This window comes from Hippoglossus stenolepis, chromosome 16 (genome assembly GCF_022539355.2).
Source record: "Hippoglossus stenolepis isolate QCI-W04-F060 chromosome 16, HSTE1.2, whole genome shotgun sequence".
NCBI classification, from domain to species: Eukaryota; Metazoa; Chordata; class Actinopteri; order Pleuronectiformes; family Pleuronectidae; genus Hippoglossus; species Hippoglossus stenolepis.
The window spans coordinates 3,512,554-3,530,085 of NC_061498.1; the positions used below are offsets into that span (position 1 = coordinate 3,512,554).

The following is a 17,532-nucleotide window of genomic DNA, read 5'->3' on the forward strand; positions in this document are numbered from 1 at the left end:
AAATAACAAATGCAATATTCCAGTAGCTTCTTTGCTTTCACTTTATTTGAAGTATTTGAAGGCAGCATCATTTTAGGTTGTACTCGTATGTAATCCTCTGTAAACACCATTTCAAATAAACAGTGATGAAGGAAGAACTCAAACTTAAGTACACTTTTGCATTTAATTCCTATAAGTAGAAAACAAACATCCATTAAAACATTCTATGTAGTTTATTACAAGTCTTTAATCATTTATTTATTGTTTTCAACCAAGTGTTACAGCAGCTGTTTCTATTGGCTGATCTTTAAGGACGTCAGTTTGATGTCCCCGCTGATTCGGATGTAGTTGAAGACGCCCATGGCAGCACGGTTAGGGAACTGGACTTCATTCCCATCAGGGAGTTCCACCTCGAACATGTCTCCGGTCAACTTCAACACGATCTGAGGGAGAAAAGATGTTTTATATTTTAGCTCTGAGGCAGATGTTTCAAAACCAAGTGAGACTCAAACTCAAACAGCTTGAGGTAAGAGAGGAAATCATTTTACAGAACTTTCCACACAGATCTCCTGACCTTGAGTTCTGCTCCCCTCTGCAGAGGGTTGTGTATGTTCCGTTGCTCGTCGCCCCAACAACCTTCAGACTTGGAGTTGCACACAAGCACAGCTCCGTCGCTGTCGTCGTGGAACCGGGGGTTGAAGTGCAGCGCCAGGTTTTCTTCATCGCTGCCGAGGTCGATCTGGAATCTGAGTTCAGACGAGAAATGATGGTAAATCCAGATGTTTGCAGAGATTGGAACACAACACAGACATGTAACGAGAGCAATAAACCACAATGTATCCGCCTATATATATATATATATTAACATATTATTTGAAAGATTATAATAAAGGTGTTTGGTTAGATTACCTTTCAGCATCATGCTGAATTATTCCTTTTATTTGCAGCTGATCTCCAGTTTGCAGATTCACATTCTTCAGTTCCAGTTGCTGGTGTTCAGGGTTTAAAAACAAGTTATTTTAGAAAATGAAAAATCAAACATTGACATCTGCCAACAGATCACAACTTACAGGCCTCAGGGCAGTGAAATAAAAACTTACCAAGCTCATGTTGGGTCCTGGTGTGTGTGAAGAGTCCGGGAGTCACAGTGGAAGATGGAGCAGCTTGGTTCAGTCTTGAGGCCCAGAAGAAGAAAAAAGTAAAGTGTTTTAGTTTCTCTTCTTTTATAATGTAAAGGAACAAAGTGGCTCAGTCGTCATCATCACAATCAAAGAGCCGATTCAATGCAGACGTCCTGCTCTGATTAATCACTGCTGTTGAACTCATCCTACGAATAAAAGATCAACTGTCTCTTTGATCAATCTTCAAACTAAAGGTTTAGATCGGGGGCGGACACTGCTGATTACATCACAGGGAAACAAACACCCAACAGACTTCACTGTATTCATTCATCTACTTAAACATTAAAAATCAAACATGCTGACATGATTATTATTGATATTTTGAAGATTTTCCTCTGCCACTATTACACTGGATGAGAATTTAAAGCATCTGTTAGTGTAACTCTGCTCGTCTGTGTCCTCGTTCTGATCGGAAGTAAATTTAGATTAAAAGAATTTGATAACTAGCTCCTCATATTTGTATTTGGCATCATGCATTAATTTAGGAGGAATCAGTTTTTTTTTTAAAAAGGAGGAAGCTGCAACAGCACTTTTGTAAAACCCAATGTGTTCTTTACAACAACAAAAAACATGGTGGCCTCAGTAGAGAATGTTGTAAATATATAGTATGCAGATGTGACAGATGTAAACAGCAGGAAAAAGTGGAGCATTTCTTTTTAGTCTGTCCACAATAAAAGAGACAGACACTTAAAAACTCACCACAACGAAACAGTTTAACATGAACTCTAAGATGAATATTACAGAGGGAGTCAGTTGATGCAGGAAACAGGAAATATTCAGGTTTGTAAAAAAAACTACAAAATATCCATAATGACTCCCACTCCTCTCCACGCGGCGGCGGTAAGGCACGAACAATTTGTTTGCCAACTGCCATGAAACACCAGAAGAAGAACCACAATCACTAAGAACTACTTCCGCTTCGTTGCCGGAAGTGACAAAATAAAGTAAACAGAGCAGCTGTCAATGGCCTCGGAAATTCACACAGTTCCAGATTAAAGGGACAGAAAGATATTTTTTACTTTCTACTCACGATATCTGACGTTTTTATGAGAAACTGGTGCGAACACTGACGAAGGTAAATCGTGTGTTGACGTTTCTAACCAAGTGGAGCCTGCTATTAGCCTAGCAGCTAGCAGCTAATTAGCCGGCGTTAGCAGGCTATTTCCCTGCAGCTCGCTCCCGTTGAGTGGATTTGTGTTAATAAACTGTTAATATCTCAGTTCTTATCAGTGATGTCAGCGCAGTGAGTTTAGTTTACACTGTCTCAGACTCATTTTACAGGCGAACCACAGGTAGTTAGCATTAGGCTGCTAGCTACCAGCTGTTAGTTCACCTGCTGCAGCAGCTGGCGTCTCCTCCTCCTCCTCCTCCTCTGTCCTGATGAAGAACAATCACCTGCTTCTTTTCCTGCATTTGATAGATGCTGCATTTTCCCACAGGATGATCGGACTCATTTAAACACTGTCTGTGTCAGTGGTTGCTCATCACATCTGTCTGTGTCAGTGGTTGCTCATCACATCTGTCAACACATAGTCTGTGTGTTGTGTTCACCCACAGGGACAGGAGTGACTCTGCCCTGCGATGTTCACAGACATGGACTATGAGCTGGAAGAGGACAAGCTGTGAGTGTGTCCTTGTTAATGATCTCTGCCATTCAGTGTTTTTAAATCTATGTGCATCTTTACATCATCTGTTCATACATGAGCTATTTCTTTCTTTCTTTAATTCGTTATTTATTTCCTATTCTTTTATTCTTCTTATTCTTTTCGTTATCTGGCTAGTTAGTTATTCGTATTAAGATTAATTAAGAGTTTGAATTTGACATATTTCTGAGGACAAATAGACACAGCACATCTGTTAATACAGTGACTTATCCATCATGCTGAGACACCAGTAAACCTAACAGCACTTAATAGAGCCAATATAAACCCTGATATGAACTTTGTACCCATTAATCTCTTTAGTGACCTAATTGCTGCTTGTTTGTACTTATTAGAATTGTCCAAGAACAGTGTCACATATATCCTGCAAATCTCAGTGTGTCATCTTTCTCCTGAACAGAGGGATACCAACAGTACCTGGTACTGTGTGTCTGAAGAAAGATCCGAACAACCTTATTGGCATCAGCATTGGTGGGGGGGCCCAGTACTGTCCTTGCCTCTACATTGTCCAGGTCGGTACAGAACAGGAACAAAAACAATATTTGATCGAGTCAGATACTCTTGGTCTTTGGTACCTTTTGTAAATGTGGCTTGTGTCGTCTCACAGGTCTTCGATAACACCCCAGCAGCTCTGGAGGGGACGCTGGCAGCAGGCGATGAAATCACAGGTGTGAACGGGAAACCAGTGAAGGGGAAGACTAAAGTGGAGGTGGCCAAGATGATTCAAGTTGTCCAGGTACTCAAGCTCTGGAGATCACAGTTCATAGTTATTAATAGTCCTGAGCACCATTAGGATACAGTCAGATGGTTTCTGTGGATACACAGTGTAGAACTTGGTTGGCTGTATAAATACCTTTCACTACTTGATTAAAGTATGTGAAAAATGTGTAAATAAATATAGGAACTACTGTAGAAAATATGTCTTTGGGTCAGTTTAACCAGTGAAGCACCAATTAAACTGTCCACTGGTGATGAGTGTCTTAATGAATGAAAAAATATACTGAGCACATATGAATAGAAACATTCAAATCAATAAAACATTACTCACATTTTTTTGTATCGGACTCTGGTCGTAGATTTATCAGTGAATAGTCCAACACTTTACTGAAGGAGTGCACACCCGCCACTGGACTGTGGAGAAAAGGGACTTAACTGCCAAGCCAGGCCGAAGAGCTCATCACAATAGCCGGCAGCATTCGGCATAACGTCACCAGCACAGAGCGCCTGTGTTGTTTTAGCAGCCATTGTTCACACCCTCAAAAATTCCCTGACTTCCTGCACGATGGATTAAAGAGAGGGTTCAGTGTCGGAATTAAAGGATTAGATTGTGCTGCTGTTCCCCAGTCAATGCAAATACCACATGTGAATTTCACCCATGCTGGAAACGCACAGTATTCATTTTATGTAATAGATAATTCATTACATTTTAATCATTTATTATAATTATACAATTAAACCAGTGGGAGATGTTTATTTTCTAGATATGATCTTTTAAATGTGTCTGTTTTATTTGTTGTTGATGTAACTGTGTGTGTGTGTGTGTGTGTCAGGGAGAAGCAACGATCCACTACAACAAACTGCAGGCAGATCCAAAACAGGGGAAGTCTCTGGATATAGGTATCTCCTCCAAATACTCACTTTTAATCATTACATTACTTTCTGTGTTTTGTAATTTCATGTATTGTAATGCAGTGCTTTGGATAAACATACATAAACACATACATTGTGTGTTTCAGTGCTGAAAAAGGTCAAACATCGGCTGGTAGAGAATATGAGCTCAGGCACCGCAGACGCTCTGGGACTCAGCAGAGCTATTCTCTGCAACGGTGAGATTATTATCATGATCTTAATGAGTTTTTTCATATAGATTAGAATAATGCTTATGTAAATTAATGTTGCTTTGCAGATGGACTGGTCAAAAGACTGGAAGAGCTGGAGAAAACGGCAGAGCTCTACAAAGGTAAAGAATGATCTAATAAGAAAACTAGACTTCAGTTACTAGTGTAGTTAAGTGTGATAATACTTACACTCTAACATCAGTTATTCCAGAATCAGTTCAGTTGTTGTTCTTTATGGACATCGGTGTGATGTTGTTCCCTTGTTGGCCTGCAGGGCTGATGGAGCACACAAAGAGGCTGCTCAGAGCTTTTTTTGAGCTTTCTCAGACTCACAGAGGTGAGTAACACTGATCAGAATCAGAAATTAAAAAACAATGTGTTGTTTGATGCATCTTCTCTTAAGAGAAAGAAAAACCCAAGACAGATCTTCCTTGTAGATATTATCTCAGTATTAGTGTCTAATATGTCTGATTGGTATTCGATTACATGTCTTTTCAGCGTTTGGTGACGTTTTCTCTGTCATCGGCGTTCGAGAGCCCCAGGCGGCGGCCAGCGAGGCGTTTGTCAAGTTTGCTGATGCTCACCGCAACATCGAGAAATATGGAATTCAGCTGCTAAAGACCCTCAAACCCGTGAGTACAGTTTAGAGGTTGGCTCTGATCCGGTGTCTCAAAGAGGAGAGTGATTTTAGAACTGTGAAGAACTAGAAAAAGATTCAAACATTATGAATTCAAGCACAAAACATATTACATGTGTTACTCTAAGACTTAATCCAACACTTCATCGTGTCTCGTTGAACAGATGCTCCATGACCTGAACACGTACCTTCACAAGGCCATACCGGACACGAAGCTCACCATCCGCAAGTACCTGGATGTGAAGTTTGAGTATCTGGTAAAGCCACAGCTCTGTTCTTCTGGTTCAGTGTACGACACAGAAGATCATTAAATCACTGAACAAGTTCCCTGTCAGTCAACAGATTAATTAAACTAATCCCTCGTCTCTTTCAGTCGTACTGTCTGAAGGTGAAGGAAATGGACGATGAAGAATACAGCAGTATTGTGAGTTATGATTCAAAATATTCAGTCAAATGTTAAAGCTACAAAACCCCGACTGAGCACATTATCTGTGTCATGTAGTTTTTTTAATGTTCTCAAATGTAGTGTGAATAATGTGCTTGTTTCTACAGGCCATCGGAGAGCCCATGTATCGCGTGAGCACCGGTAACTATGAGTACCGCCTGGTGCTGCGGTGTCGGCAGGAGGCCCGGGCCCGCTTCGCCAAAATGAGGAAGGACGTCCTGGAGAAGATAGAGCTGCTGGATCAGAAACACGGTCTGTTATCACGTCAGGATGTATTACAGATCTAAAACAGGATATGTGAAATGAAGAGGTTGTTGAGTAAACCGGCAACACATGAGAATCATCTAGATTTTGACTTTATATTTGTCATTAGGGACATAATATCACACTAACCTATTTTTTGCCAGGATAATCATAGTATAATATTGTTATATAGGCACAAATACATCATTAAAATGTATGGTTAGTAAGTTATTGCCGCCATGTCACTGATACAATCGTTTGCTCCTTCTCCTCAACAAACGTCAGTTTTTAACACCATCTTTCATCCGCTCCTCCTTCCTCCACAGTCCAGGACATTGTGTTCCAGCTGCAGCGCTTCGTCTCCGGCATGTCACATTACTACGACGAGTGCTACGCCGTCCTGAAGGAGGCGGACGTGTTCCCCATCGAAGTGGACCTCTCCCGCACCATGATCAACTACTGCAGCCAGTCGCTGTCCTACACGGAGGATGAAGAGGAGGACGAGGACGGAAGAGGCAGAGAGGAAGGAGGCGGCGGCAGCGCAGGCGGTCAAGCGGAGAACGGCGCCGAGAAACTGATCGATGACGAATGAGAGTGTGTGGTTTTGTGAGTGTGTGTGTGTGTGTGTGTGTGTGTGTGTGTTGTTGTGGAAATGAAGTCCAACATTTCACCCAGCAGTGGTCTTTGCAGTGCAATACGGCAGCAGGAATGGTTAGGAAAGGTGAATACTACTGAAACTAGCTGTTATCACGTGGTAGGCTTGTCTGGTGGTGTTTTACCAGAACACATTTTTGATTCTCAACTTTTCTCCTTTGCTTTGTAACATGACTGTCTTTCACAAAATAAGGTCAAAACAGAAGGAAACTATCTGAAGCTGTGGAGTAGGAACCATATGAGTTGTGCCTTGGTAGCTCTTAGTTTGATGAAGTGTAACGGATCTGGGCTGTTATACTTTAACATTTACATTTTTTCCGCTTCAAAGTTAGAGGGACTTATTTAGCTACAAAGTAAAATATTATTTTGAGGTAAACAGTGCCACCATAACAGAAACTGGGAAATGAAACTGGTGGTTGAGTTGTTGAAGTTAGTGACTGACACAGACATGACGGCGTCGTGGATCGTAGGATACAAACACTACATGTAAATAAGAAAGCAGAACGGCTTTAAAAATCACTGGTGTTGTATTTTTTTTCTCTCGTCATTCCAACTTTATTTATTATACTTTTCAAAATATACTTGAAAGTTCTAAAGGGGAAATATTGATTCTATATTACAGTGAATATAATTATTCAATCGTGTGTAATCTGTCTTTTATTTTGTCTTCTGAGGATTAAGATGATTTTGTTGCATTCTCATGATTTGCAGCGATCACCGGGGGCAGCCTCACATCAGATCACCCTGATCTGCACACGAGTCGTGAAGGATTTAAAAGGATTGTTTAATGTATGGTTTTTGTTTTTAACTGGAAAAGAAATGCATCAAAGGGACCTGCTGTGTGTTGATGTCTTCTGTTGCACAGGTTGGCTCATAAACAGCTTTTGTACCACAAATAAATAACTGTAACTTCCATGTTTGGTCTGATTGATTGCGGATTCAGAGTTCATGGAAAATGTGTGTATTATAAAACAACACACTGATATTTATTTCCTGGACACTAACTCAAACCTTAACCTAAACATTAAAACATTGATTTTACATCACAGGGACTTGTTTTTGTTCCCATAAGCAACACGAGTCATTCAAGAAGATTTATTCTGTTTCCATAACATGAGGGAACATGAGAGAAGAACGATGAGCAGCAGTGAAACAGACTCAAGAGTCTAGAAACTGAGCAGAGGCAGCAAATAAATACAATGAAATAAAAACAACAGAATCTCAAACTAAACAAGGATAAAAACCTTAAAGGGATAGTTCACCGAAAAATGAAAATCCACTCATCTACTCACCACTATGCCGATGAAGGGGGGGGGGACACTTCTGGAGTTTCAGGGGTAAACAGTGTTGCAGCCAAATCCAATACAATTGAAGTCAATGGTGATCGATTCTTCAGACGTAATAAAACAACAGCAAAACCATAACGTGCCTCCATGCTGCTGTGTCCGCAAGCCCCGACATTCATATTCGACCCGAAACGAGGTCACAACCTTCCCTTTAAAGTTGTATTGACGAGTCTCATGTGTGTGTGTGGTGTTGCACGCATGTACGCGGGCACGTGCGAAAGAATAGCTCGAAAAGTTAGGTTGGTAGTTGGTTTAAAGATAACCTATACAATATGCAGTCTTACTGAGCCCCAGTGGCCTAATGGATAAGGCACTGGCCTCCTAAGCCAGGGATTGTGGGTTCGAGTCCCATCTGGGGTGAAGCGTTTTTTTTACCGCTGTGTTTAATCTATTATCTTTATGTAAATGATTTATATAACCACAGTGTCCCTGTCACATAGAACCATATATAACCACATATAACCACAGTGTCACAAGGCGGTTTGTCTTCTTCCCGTTTCCTCTGACCTGCAGCCAATCAGGACCCGCCCCCCTGCTGCTGCTGCCTCAGGCTTTAACTCCTCCTCCTCCTCCTCCTCCTCAAGACGAGACGACTGGTTTCACTCCTGAATCACTTCGTCTCCTGCTCCCAGATTCACTCCTCAGCCTCCTGCCGCCTCCCCCCTGTCAGCCATGCTCCGGGCCTGGAGTGTGTGTGTCCTCCTCCTGATCGGGGCGAGCCTCTCCGCTGCAGACAGTAAGTAGGTCGAGTCCCCGTGAGGCTGCTGTTGTGTAAGGACTCACTGTTTACAGCTGCTGGGACTCAGAGAGGTGTGGAGGTGACAGCTCAAAGTGCTGTTGATTCAAGAGTCCTCCGCTGTTAACCTCTTTCAACTTTCTATTTAAGTTTATACAAGTAGATCCGTGTCGACGTAGGATTTACATTTACACCAATAAAAGACTAGAAAGAGGAAATCCAGATGTGCAGGTGTGGGAATGAGACTTTTAATATGTGGGTCGCGGCTCTTTCTACAGCTGAAACTATTAGAAATACACTAAAAATGAAAGAAATGCATCATCACATTAATATATGTGTCGGTATCCACCTCAAATGCAGTAGTTGGTTTTTAGATTTGTGTGTTTTTAGTCTTGTGTGTGTGTGAGAGAGACAGAAAATACTTTGGTGAGAATATTGTATTTCATTTATGTGCTGTATGAGTGTTTGGTTATTTTATTGATGTGTGTACTTTCTATCACATGTCCTGTTTTTTATACGTTGTACAGTAAAGCACATTGAGTCTCCCTCTGTCTGAGATGTGCTGTACAAATGAAATGACTTTGTGATTCCCCCTCAGAGATGACAGCAGCCACCGTGTACTGGGATCCCCTCCAAAAGACCGTCCTGCTGAAGGAAGGGGTTCTGGAGGTGGAGGGGGACGCGTACGGGTACCTGAACGACACCTTGTCCAGTACAGGCTGGAGCATCCTCGAGATCCGGGCCGGCTACGGAAAAACCCCCGAGACCGACGAGGTCACCTTCTTCCTCGCCGGATACCTCGAAGGCTTCCTCACCGCCCAGTAGGACCTGTGCTGTCATTTCACAACAACAACATAGTACAATAATCATTTAATTCATATTCATATCCTCTCCCTCCACAGGCAGATGATGGACAACTACATCAACATGTACCCGCAGCTGATTCACGACCCAAAGATCCTCGGCCCTGTTCAGAGTTTCATGGAGTTAGTCTTCTTCCCTTTTCCTTTTAAAAATGAAAAAGCAGCCGCAGCTCTGCAGTTCTTTAGAAGACACAGTCATACTGTTACATAACTGTCACCATATTTCATATCCTCTTCTCAGAGAGCTGCGGTTTGTGTCCAAGCTCAGAGTTTAGATTCCCTCTTGACTTCAGCAAGAAGAAGAGAGCATATAGGTTTTGAGTGGTTCATAGGATCAATGTTTCTCTCCTTCTCATCCAAGTCAATTTATAAATGTCATACAGATCTTTTACTTTGGGAGCTCAGTGTTTTTTAAAGGCTTTTCAGTGAATTATGAGAAGAGAAAACGTGGTTCTTGTGCTCGCAGGAAGCAGGATTCATGGGTCAGGGCGCAAGTGAAGTCCAACAAGAGCTCCGATCCTCTGTGGAGACACGCAGGCTTCATCGTGGCCCAGATGGACGGACTCCAAGCCGGAGCAAGAGACTGGGCCAAGAAACAAGGGAAAAAGGTGTGGAGGCCCTGAGACATTCACATTATTTCATGAGAAGATATTAAATCTTGTTTTTGTGGACTCTAATATATAAGGTGTACAGGAGTTCGGCTCCAGGAACCACTTTAGGGTTAATAAGACAGAGAGAAGCGTGAAAGTCGACAAACAGCTGCACGTTTTCAGTGATTTTGAATATTTTTTCTTTCCCACAATTATCAGTTGTTTTGCAAAAGTCTTATTTCCGTGTCCTCGGCCGTCTCTCACTCTGAAGGCGTCAGTACTGTTCGTTTTCTCATTTTCAGACTAACAGCTGTTTGTCTGGTGTCTCTTCCCCCTCAGCCGCTGTCCCTGTTCTCCATCCAGTTCCTGAGCGCGGTGGGAGACCTGCTGGATCTGATCCCAGCCCTGGTCCCCGACTCCCGACACAGAGACTTCAGACGGCCGGGGATGGGGCACTGCTCCGCGCTCATCAAGGTGGGAGGTTAAAACATGTTGTGGTGAAACATGGTGTTGTGAAAGGCCTGTGACACAACTCGCATAACAAATACAAACAGCAACACAAAGCACAGGGTTTTATATTTATATTTCAATCTGGATTTACTTTGTTGTTCCCGAACTTGTAGTTTGGCTTTTTTGAATTTACTTGATTCCCTCATGGTTGATGCACTTCTTGTTTTGGATAAAAGCGTCAGCTAAATGTGATGTAATGTAATTTTCCAATTCCTCGTTCTACATTTGCAAAATTCACATTGTTTGAATTACAGGTAATTATGTAGCTGCACCAACACATGAACTCATTCATTTCCTAAGTGGCTTGAAAACCACATCACATGTTTGCTTCCCTGTTGAGTTACAGTCTGTGTCTGTTTCCAAACAACACGACACTTGACACTGAAATCCAGTACGGTTTTTATTCATGGTGGTTTTGTATCATTTCATCCACGCGTCCCTGTAATGGAGCCGAATACTTTGTGTGTTTTTTAAATTCCATGGAAATCCAGTTTACAGATGTGCAACAGGAGGCTGGATACCTCCCCTCTCGACCCCTGGGTATTGTGCTGAAGTGCTGTGTCAGATATTTTCGCTTTCCTCTAATCGAAGTCACACTGACACAAATTCCAATCCTTTCACAAGACGCACAATCTCCCTGTTCAACCCAGAATCTCACCCCCGCTCTTCCCTGGTCCTCCTCAGATGCTCCCCGGCTTTGAGAACCTCCTGTTCGCCCACTCCAGCTGGTACACGTACGCTGCCACCATGCGCATCTACAAACACTGGGACTTCCACGTCGCTGATCCCAACACGGCCACTGGGAAACTGTCGTTCAGCAGCTACCCTGGTGTGTAGGTTCTTCAAAGATCCACATGACAACAGTGAAATCACAGCCATTCGTTTTTTTTAACAACAGCAGGATTTCATTTCATATTAATGGCTTGTAATTTAAAATCCTAAATGTAATATTATCTTCTCTGGTAAAGATGGATGACATGACTGCTCCTTTACTGTGAGGCTAAACATCTCAATGGCTCCCTTGTGGCTGGCTGCAGTATACGACCTCCTCCATGTTAGTGAATGGGACACGGACCAAACAAATAAGTCATAGTACTTATAAGTTTGGTTTTCATTAGTCTTTCATTAGCTGCTGAGACTCCAAATATGCAAAATAGTGGCGTTGGTTTCATTTCTGGATAGTGGGAGGAAGTGGATCTTTATATTCAGTCTTTCTTTGTTTTTAACAGTGGGCACGCACACACACACACACGCATGCACGCACACACACACACACACACACACACTGGATTGTGAAGCTTATCCTCCTCCCGCAGGTTTCCTGGTGTCTCTCGATGACTTCTACCTCTTGGGCAGTGGTCTGATGATGACCCAGACCACCAACAATGTCTTCAACTCCTCCCTGTTCGAGTCGGTGACCCCCCACAGTCTGCTGGCATGGCAGAGGGTCCGGCTGGCTCACAGTCTGGCTCACACCGGAGAGGAGTGGGCCCAGACCTTCTCCAAGCACAACTCAGGTGAGTGGATCTGATACAAACTGTTTTAAACAGTAACAAGAGAGATGAATGTCGACACTGAACATATCGGTGAAACGCAAAATGTAATATAATAAACCATAAGCAGATTAGTGCTTGAGAATATATAGATCTGACCCCTGAATCTCAAGGGTCAAGCTAGTTTCTAAGTCCGGATTTGAGATTGGTAACGAAGCCCCACTCTTCCAGGTACCTACAACAACCAGTACATGGTGTTGGACAGGAGCAAAGTGAAGCTGGGCCACAGCATCGATGACGGTGCTCTGACGGTGGTGGAGCAGATCCCCGGCCTGGTGGAGTTCTCCGACCAGACACAGGCTCTGCGCAGAGGTAACGACGGCTCTTGTTTTCCCCCGTCTCCTCCAGTTTTTGTTTCATCGTGTTGAGTTTCTCTTTTCCCTGTTTACCTTTAGGTTACTGGCCGTCCTACAACGTACCTTTCCACGAGAAGATCTACCTGCTGAGTGGCTACGGTGAAATGTGGAAGGAGTATGGAGAGGACTTCTCCTACGATCTCTGTCCCAGGGCCAAGATCTTCCGCCGGGATCAGGCCGACGTCAAGGACCTGGACTCCTTGAAGCACATCATGAGGTCCAACGGTAAATAAATATCCAAATCTAGTGAATTTAGACTAAAAATAAGGTAAAATCATGGAATACAGACAAAAGCATTGATTTAATACATTTCAGTAAAGATCTACTTATTAGCCTGGACATCTCTCGTGGTCACATGGTCACTGTCGTCTGTTTGCTTGATTTCAGACTACAAGAAGGATCCATACTCCAAAGGCGACCCCTGCAAGTCCATCTGCTGCCGTAACGACTTGAGTTCCGAGAAGCCTTCACCAGGAGGTTGCTACGACACCAAGGTACGATCCTGTCAACACAGTCAGCGTCCTGCTTTCAGAGGTCACGTCGGTTGTGTCAGATCAGATTTCCTCATGTGTGCGTGTTGTTCTCCGTCCAGGTGACAGATTTCCAAATGGCTGAGTATTTCCATGCGGAGGCGGTGAACGGGCCGACCACACAGGACGGACTCCCGCCGTTCATTTGGGACAAGTTCAGCAACATCAGCCACCAAGGTCTGCCGCAGTCCTACAACTTCACCTTCGTCAGGATGCAGCCTCTGCTCTTTCAACCGTGAGGTGTGTGTGTGTGTGTGTGTGTGTGTGTGTGTGTGTGTGTGTGTGTGTGTGTGTGTGTGTGTGTGCGCGCTTTCTAAAGGTACACCCTTCTTTCTTTTGTGATTCACTTTATCTGCTGCTGCTTAAACATCAGATCGACGTCCCACCAGCATGTTTTCATTGTAATAAATCCATTCATACAAAACGTCCCTCCGCTTTCGATCTGTTAAACTGCCATTTTAAATCAGATTTCTCAGGTTATGATGAATGATTTGAAAAACAGTAGAAATCAGTGTTGTTTTTGTTGCTGCTGCCATTTGTGCCTTGACCACTGAGAGTCGCTTTGTGATTTTTTTATGAAATGCATCAATGCATATTAGTCGCGTCCACGTGTGAAACACTATCGAGTAAATAAAGACAATCAGTCAAACTCAGGGAAGTTGATCTTTTCTGCTGATGTGATTTAAGAGCATCTAATCTTCTACTCTGTGCAGAATGACAATATTTCAGGTTTGTATTTTTGTATAATCTTGTGTGAAATGATGCACATTTTTTCATGTGTTAATCTGTTTAATAAAGTTTTACTGTTTCAACTGTACCGTCCTGTCTTTAATCTGTTTACCATCACATCCTTGCTCTGATTGGATCACTGGACCAACCCCCCCCCCTCTCGTTATTGATCACTTATGAAAATACAAAAAACCACGTGAACATGTTTTGTTAAAATGTAGTGAAGAGTAGAAAGTACAGATAATTGCTGATATATGTTGGAGAGTTTAAGTGAAAAAGTACCTGAAGATAAATCCTCTGATGCATGATACATGAAAATATCATAGTAAAGAAGTAAATGTACTTTCTAACATCCCACTGTCAGTAACACATAAGAAGTGATACAATATTTAATCCAAACTAAGGAGCTTGAGGGTCAGGACCCTGGTTTTCTTAAAACAGACACAGTGAGTTCTCTGTGCCCCCAGAGACACAGAATGATTCAGCCCCTGTTCTGAAATGGAGGAACTGAAACATCTGTCAGGCCTTCGTTTCTAAATCCTCTGAGTCTCAGTGTTTTTTCTTGTCTGAGTCACAAACAGAAGTTCAGAGGGAGGTAACGCTGCAGCAGCCTCATCCTGCTCATCCTGACCAGCAATGGGCAAGAAGATCTGCTTAGGTGGACTTAAGTGGGACAACCTCATCGGCGATTGCCTCCAACCATCAACAAGTGAGACCAATCCCTCTCAGAGGTTTTTACTTTTCCCCTGAACAGAGCAGCTGAACCAAAGTCTGGTTCAGTCGGGACTTCTCTTTGTATTTCTTGGTTTTAGACCTAAATAGTTTGACTTGAAGCTCCTTCAGTCCACGTTTGAGAGGCCTGTGTTCCTCCTAACTGTCAAAGCTGTGTTGTTGTCTTCTCCTGTTTGATGAAACAATTTAAGGGATTCGATTATTTTCTATCATTTAGTTGAGGAGGCAAAGAGTTCCCATGTTTTCACATGTCTCTGATTTGCCTGGATTCTCTACACCTCTGCTCCTTGAGGAACAAACTGATGCTGTGAATGTTTGTGTCGATATCGTCACAGAAGCTGAGAGACGTTCTTGTGTTTCCCCTCAGAGCCGCCTCTGCTGGCTGTTGTGGACCAGGTGAGAGACCCAGCCCCGGGTCCTCAGGCCGACTCAGGGCCGGCGCTGAGTCCGGCGGTCTGGGTCTTTGTGATGCTGGCCACAGTGGGATCCATCTTGGTTCTGGCTCTGTGGTTCATCATATACAGACGAACCAGATCCAGCAGAACTCCAGGTAAACACAACTGGACTTCAGTAGTCATATACGATTATTCTTTTAAGCTTTTCTGCTCCTACAAAAGTAAATGGTATTGGTAAGTATTAGTACTGCGGTTTTCTTGTCTTGATGACAACTCAATATATATAATATTAGAGTGTCTTCCTCAGCTGACGCGCCACCCCTCCACAACATTTATGTAAATCGGTTGAGTAGCTTTTGTGTCATCCTGCTAAATAAACAAAAACACAGATGAAAACCTTGTGTCCTTGTTGGAGGTGATAATGGATCTTTAAACAATTAAACTGCTGTAACTCAGTTTATCAGATATTCTTATGTGACAGTTAAACCAAGGGATCAATTAATTCTCCATTTCCTCAGTGAAGTGTTTTATATGCTGACAGCCTCGTTCATCTAGTGGTGAGTGTTGTGCAGGAAGTGGGGTCACAGGCAGGCAGGTGATGGAGTGTGACGCTCATCGCTGTAGAAACTCCGCTGTTTCTGTTCTCGTCTTCTCGCTCGTCCCAGGGGTCGGCCCCGCCGCTGTCACCGGCTCTTCTGGTGTGAACACACATCCGTTGGTTACGCAGGAGGAACAACGTCCCCCCGTAACCCTGAAAACACATAAACTGACAAAAAGACACACACACAGGGTCGATGGAACCGTCTGTCAATAGACGCAGAGTGAAGGAATTCAGCTTCGTCTGCTCAGCTGTTGTGAAACATATTAGTTTTACTCGTGATGTAATGAAGCAGCCTGATGCTTGTATTGCTTCTTATATTGCTTTCATATTCTGTATCATTTAACAAACTGTGGTTTGATATACAAATATGGTATCGCAAAGAAATCCTCTGATAGTCTGTAAGTATTTGACTGTTTTCAGTAGTAATACATTGACATGACCAAACATGGAACATGTATATGTTAAAACTATTCAATTAATTTGTATTTAAATGTCAAAATGGCCCATTTTAATAATATAATGGACATAAATATATATATTTATCTGTATCATAGACTGTATATAAAGATATAGTCTTTATATACAGTCTATGATCAGTACACGGATCCTATCACACAATGTTCAGTATAGATATTCAGAGACACTCATGTTTCTATGGTTTGTGTGACAGATGCTGAACCGGGACAGGAACCTCCTCAGAAAACCGATCCACCAGCCACAGGTCCCCAGCTGCCGTCAGAGGGACCCGGTCTGACAGAGATGTTTCATAGAGACGCGGAGGCCTCGGCCCCCTGCGCTCATCTGCACCTGGGGGCCCAAGCCCACTCCATGTGGGATGAGGGCTGCATTGCATGTAGGGGCTCTGCAAAGCATGATGGGAAAGAGGAGGACAGAGGGCTGATGACGAGGGGGCACAGGATCCCACTTCCTGCCACGGAGCTGGGTGGAACTGTATTGGTTACAGCTAAAACTGTGTAGTGTGTGTGTGTGTGTGTGTGTGTGTGTGTGTGTGTGTGTGTGTGTGTGTGTGTGTGTGTGTGTGTGTGTGTGTGTGTGTGTGTGTGTGTGTGTGTGTGTGTGTGTGTGTGTTTTCCTCAGTGCATGCACTAAGCACATTGAACTGAGATGTGATCCAATATCCTTCTTTCTTTCCTCTTGTCCTCACATGTTTTATATTTTGTTTTTTTTTATATTACAGTTTAATGTATTTTACTGCAAAGACAAGAAAACAAAGAAACTGCTTGTGGAGCCGTTGCCACGTGTCAAACATCATTTAATAAAATACAGAACAAAAATCATGACAGAAACATTCCTGGTGTTCTGGAGAAACAAAGGTAGCGTTGTTGTGGCGAAGAGGAGAAATATTCTTGACACTAACTGAGTGGATCCAGCTCCACTGTCTCTGCAGCAGAAAATTCTATTTACACGGTAAATAATTTAGTCAAACTTCCTCAATCAGCGAGCGTCCAGCCGAAAACATGGAAACAACAACAGAGAACTTTATAAAGTAAAGTCAGCAAGAGTCCATTTGATATATTGGATTCCTGGTTTTGAGAGAACTGACTTTAACTGATTTGTTAAATCCTCCCACAGCCGACCCTGATACAAAATTTAAGTTTTTTTGGGAATTAGAAAAAGTTGTAGTATCGAAAATAACTCTATGGCAGACAGTAAATAATAAAGTGACGAGTCTCGTTACAAAACGATGGCCTGCTCCACATAGTTAAAAATATATATATATATTGCCTGTGTTTTTCTCTTAATGTCACTTTGGTTGTTCCTTACTTATTATAATAGCAGGTCTGTGTGAAACTGCGTCAGTGCCACAGAATAAAAGAAGAATAAAGCTCGTCTATAACATGGATTTGTGCTTTTAATGAAAAACAAGACAATGTCATGAAGTGGTTCATTTCTGGTGACAGAGGGATGGAGTGAAGGATGTGGGGTTTGTGA

The 17,532-nt window shown here is 42.7% G+C and overlaps 3 protein-coding genes and 1 non-coding gene across 5 annotated transcripts; 3 read left to right on the forward strand and 1 right to left on the reverse strand.

Moving 5' to 3' along the window:
• Positions 1-141: 141 nt before the first annotated feature.
• On the reverse strand, positions 142-4,154 carry LOC118123299 (galectin-1-like). Its single transcript, XM_035180634.2, has 6 exons — positions 3,870-4,154; positions 3,397-3,568; positions 1,080-1,153; positions 889-968; positions 554-725; positions 142-422 (listed from the first exon to the last, which is right to left on the reverse strand). Exons 3-6 carry the CDS (start codon positions 1,086-1,088, stop codon positions 273-275), a joined length of 411 nt encoding a protein of 136 aa, XP_035036525.2. The 5' UTR covers positions 1,089-1,153; positions 3,397-3,568; positions 3,870-4,154; the 3' UTR covers positions 142-272.
• Positions 2,082-13,934, forward strand: pick1 (protein interacting with prkca 1). Its single transcript, XM_035180631.2, has 14 exons — positions 2,082-2,235; positions 2,718-2,782; positions 3,222-3,333; positions 3,429-3,557; positions 4,372-4,438; positions 4,558-4,647; positions 4,728-4,781; positions 4,934-4,996; positions 5,158-5,291; positions 5,461-5,553; positions 5,670-5,720; positions 5,849-5,993; positions 6,311-6,624; positions 13,363-13,934. Exons 2-13 carry the CDS (start codon positions 2,742-2,744, stop codon positions 6,574-6,576), a joined length of 1,245 nt encoding a protein of 414 aa, XP_035036522.1. The 5' UTR covers positions 2,082-2,235; positions 2,718-2,741; the 3' UTR covers positions 6,577-6,624; positions 13,363-13,934.
• trnar-ccu lies at positions 8,272-8,344 on the forward strand. The gene has a single exon. It is a non-coding gene; the product is annotated as a tRNA-Arg (tRNA).
• Positions 8,571-17,441, forward strand: plbd1a (phospholipase B domain containing 1a). 2 transcript variants are annotated; one of them, XR_007034916.1, is made up of 12 exons: positions 8,571-8,720; positions 9,319-9,541; positions 9,623-9,706; positions 10,050-10,191; positions 10,513-10,647; positions 11,368-11,512; positions 12,000-12,200; positions 12,408-12,548; positions 12,632-12,817; positions 12,980-13,086; positions 13,185-13,426; positions 16,557-17,441. XR_007034916.1 is itself a non-coding variant. In XM_035181511.2 (11 exons), exons 1-11 carry the CDS (start codon positions 8,657-8,659, stop codon positions 13,359-13,361), a joined length of 1,605 nt encoding a protein of 534 aa, XP_035037402.1. In that variant the 5' UTR covers positions 8,571-8,656; the 3' UTR covers positions 13,362-13,934. The 2 variants fall into 2 exon arrangements, 1 of the variants encoding a protein (XP_035037402.1); XM_035181511.2 differs by lacking the exon at positions 16,557-17,441 and having other exon boundaries at positions 13,185-13,934.
• The last annotated feature ends 91 nt before the right edge of the window (positions 17,442-17,532 follow it).

What these genes read in the sequence shown, in the direction of transcription:
- LOC118123299 (XM_035180634.2), bottom strand. An exon ending in ATTCAGCATGATGCTGAAAG is followed by an intron (nt 726 to 888) that starts GTAATCTAACCA and finishes GTCTGAACTCAG; the next exon opens with ATTCCAGATCGACCTCGGCA. An exon ending in AGAGGGGAGCAGAACTCAAG is followed by an intron (nt 423 to 553) that starts GTCAGGAGATCT and finishes TTTCTCCCTCAG; the next exon opens with ATCGTGTTGAAGTTGACCGG.
- pick1 (XM_035180631.2), top strand. Translation starts at nt 2,742, where the DNA reads ATGTTCACAGACATGGACTATGAGCTGGAAGAGGACAAGCT. An exon ending in AGATGATTCAAGTTGTCCAG is followed by an intron (nt 3,558 to 4,371) that starts GTACTCAAGCTC and finishes TGTGTGTGTCAG; the next exon opens with GGAGAAGCAACGATCCACTA. An exon ending in GCTTTCTCAGACTCACAGAG is followed by an intron (nt 4,997 to 5,157) that starts GTGAGTAACACT and finishes ATGTCTTTTCAG; the next exon opens with CGTTTGGTGACGTTTTCTCT.
- plbd1a (XM_035181511.2), top strand. Translation starts at nt 8,657, where the DNA reads ATGCTCCGGGCCTGGAGTGTGTGTGTCCTCCTCCTGATCGGGGCGAGC. An exon ending in CCAAGAAACAAGGGAAAAAG is followed by an intron (nt 10,192 to 10,512) that starts GTGTGGAGGCCC and finishes CTTCCCCCTCAG; the next exon opens with CCGCTGTCCCTGTTCTCCAT. An exon ending in GCACATCATGAGGTCCAACG is followed by an intron (nt 12,818 to 12,979) that starts GTAAATAAATAT and finishes GCTTGATTTCAG; the next exon opens with ACTACAAGAAGGATCCATAC.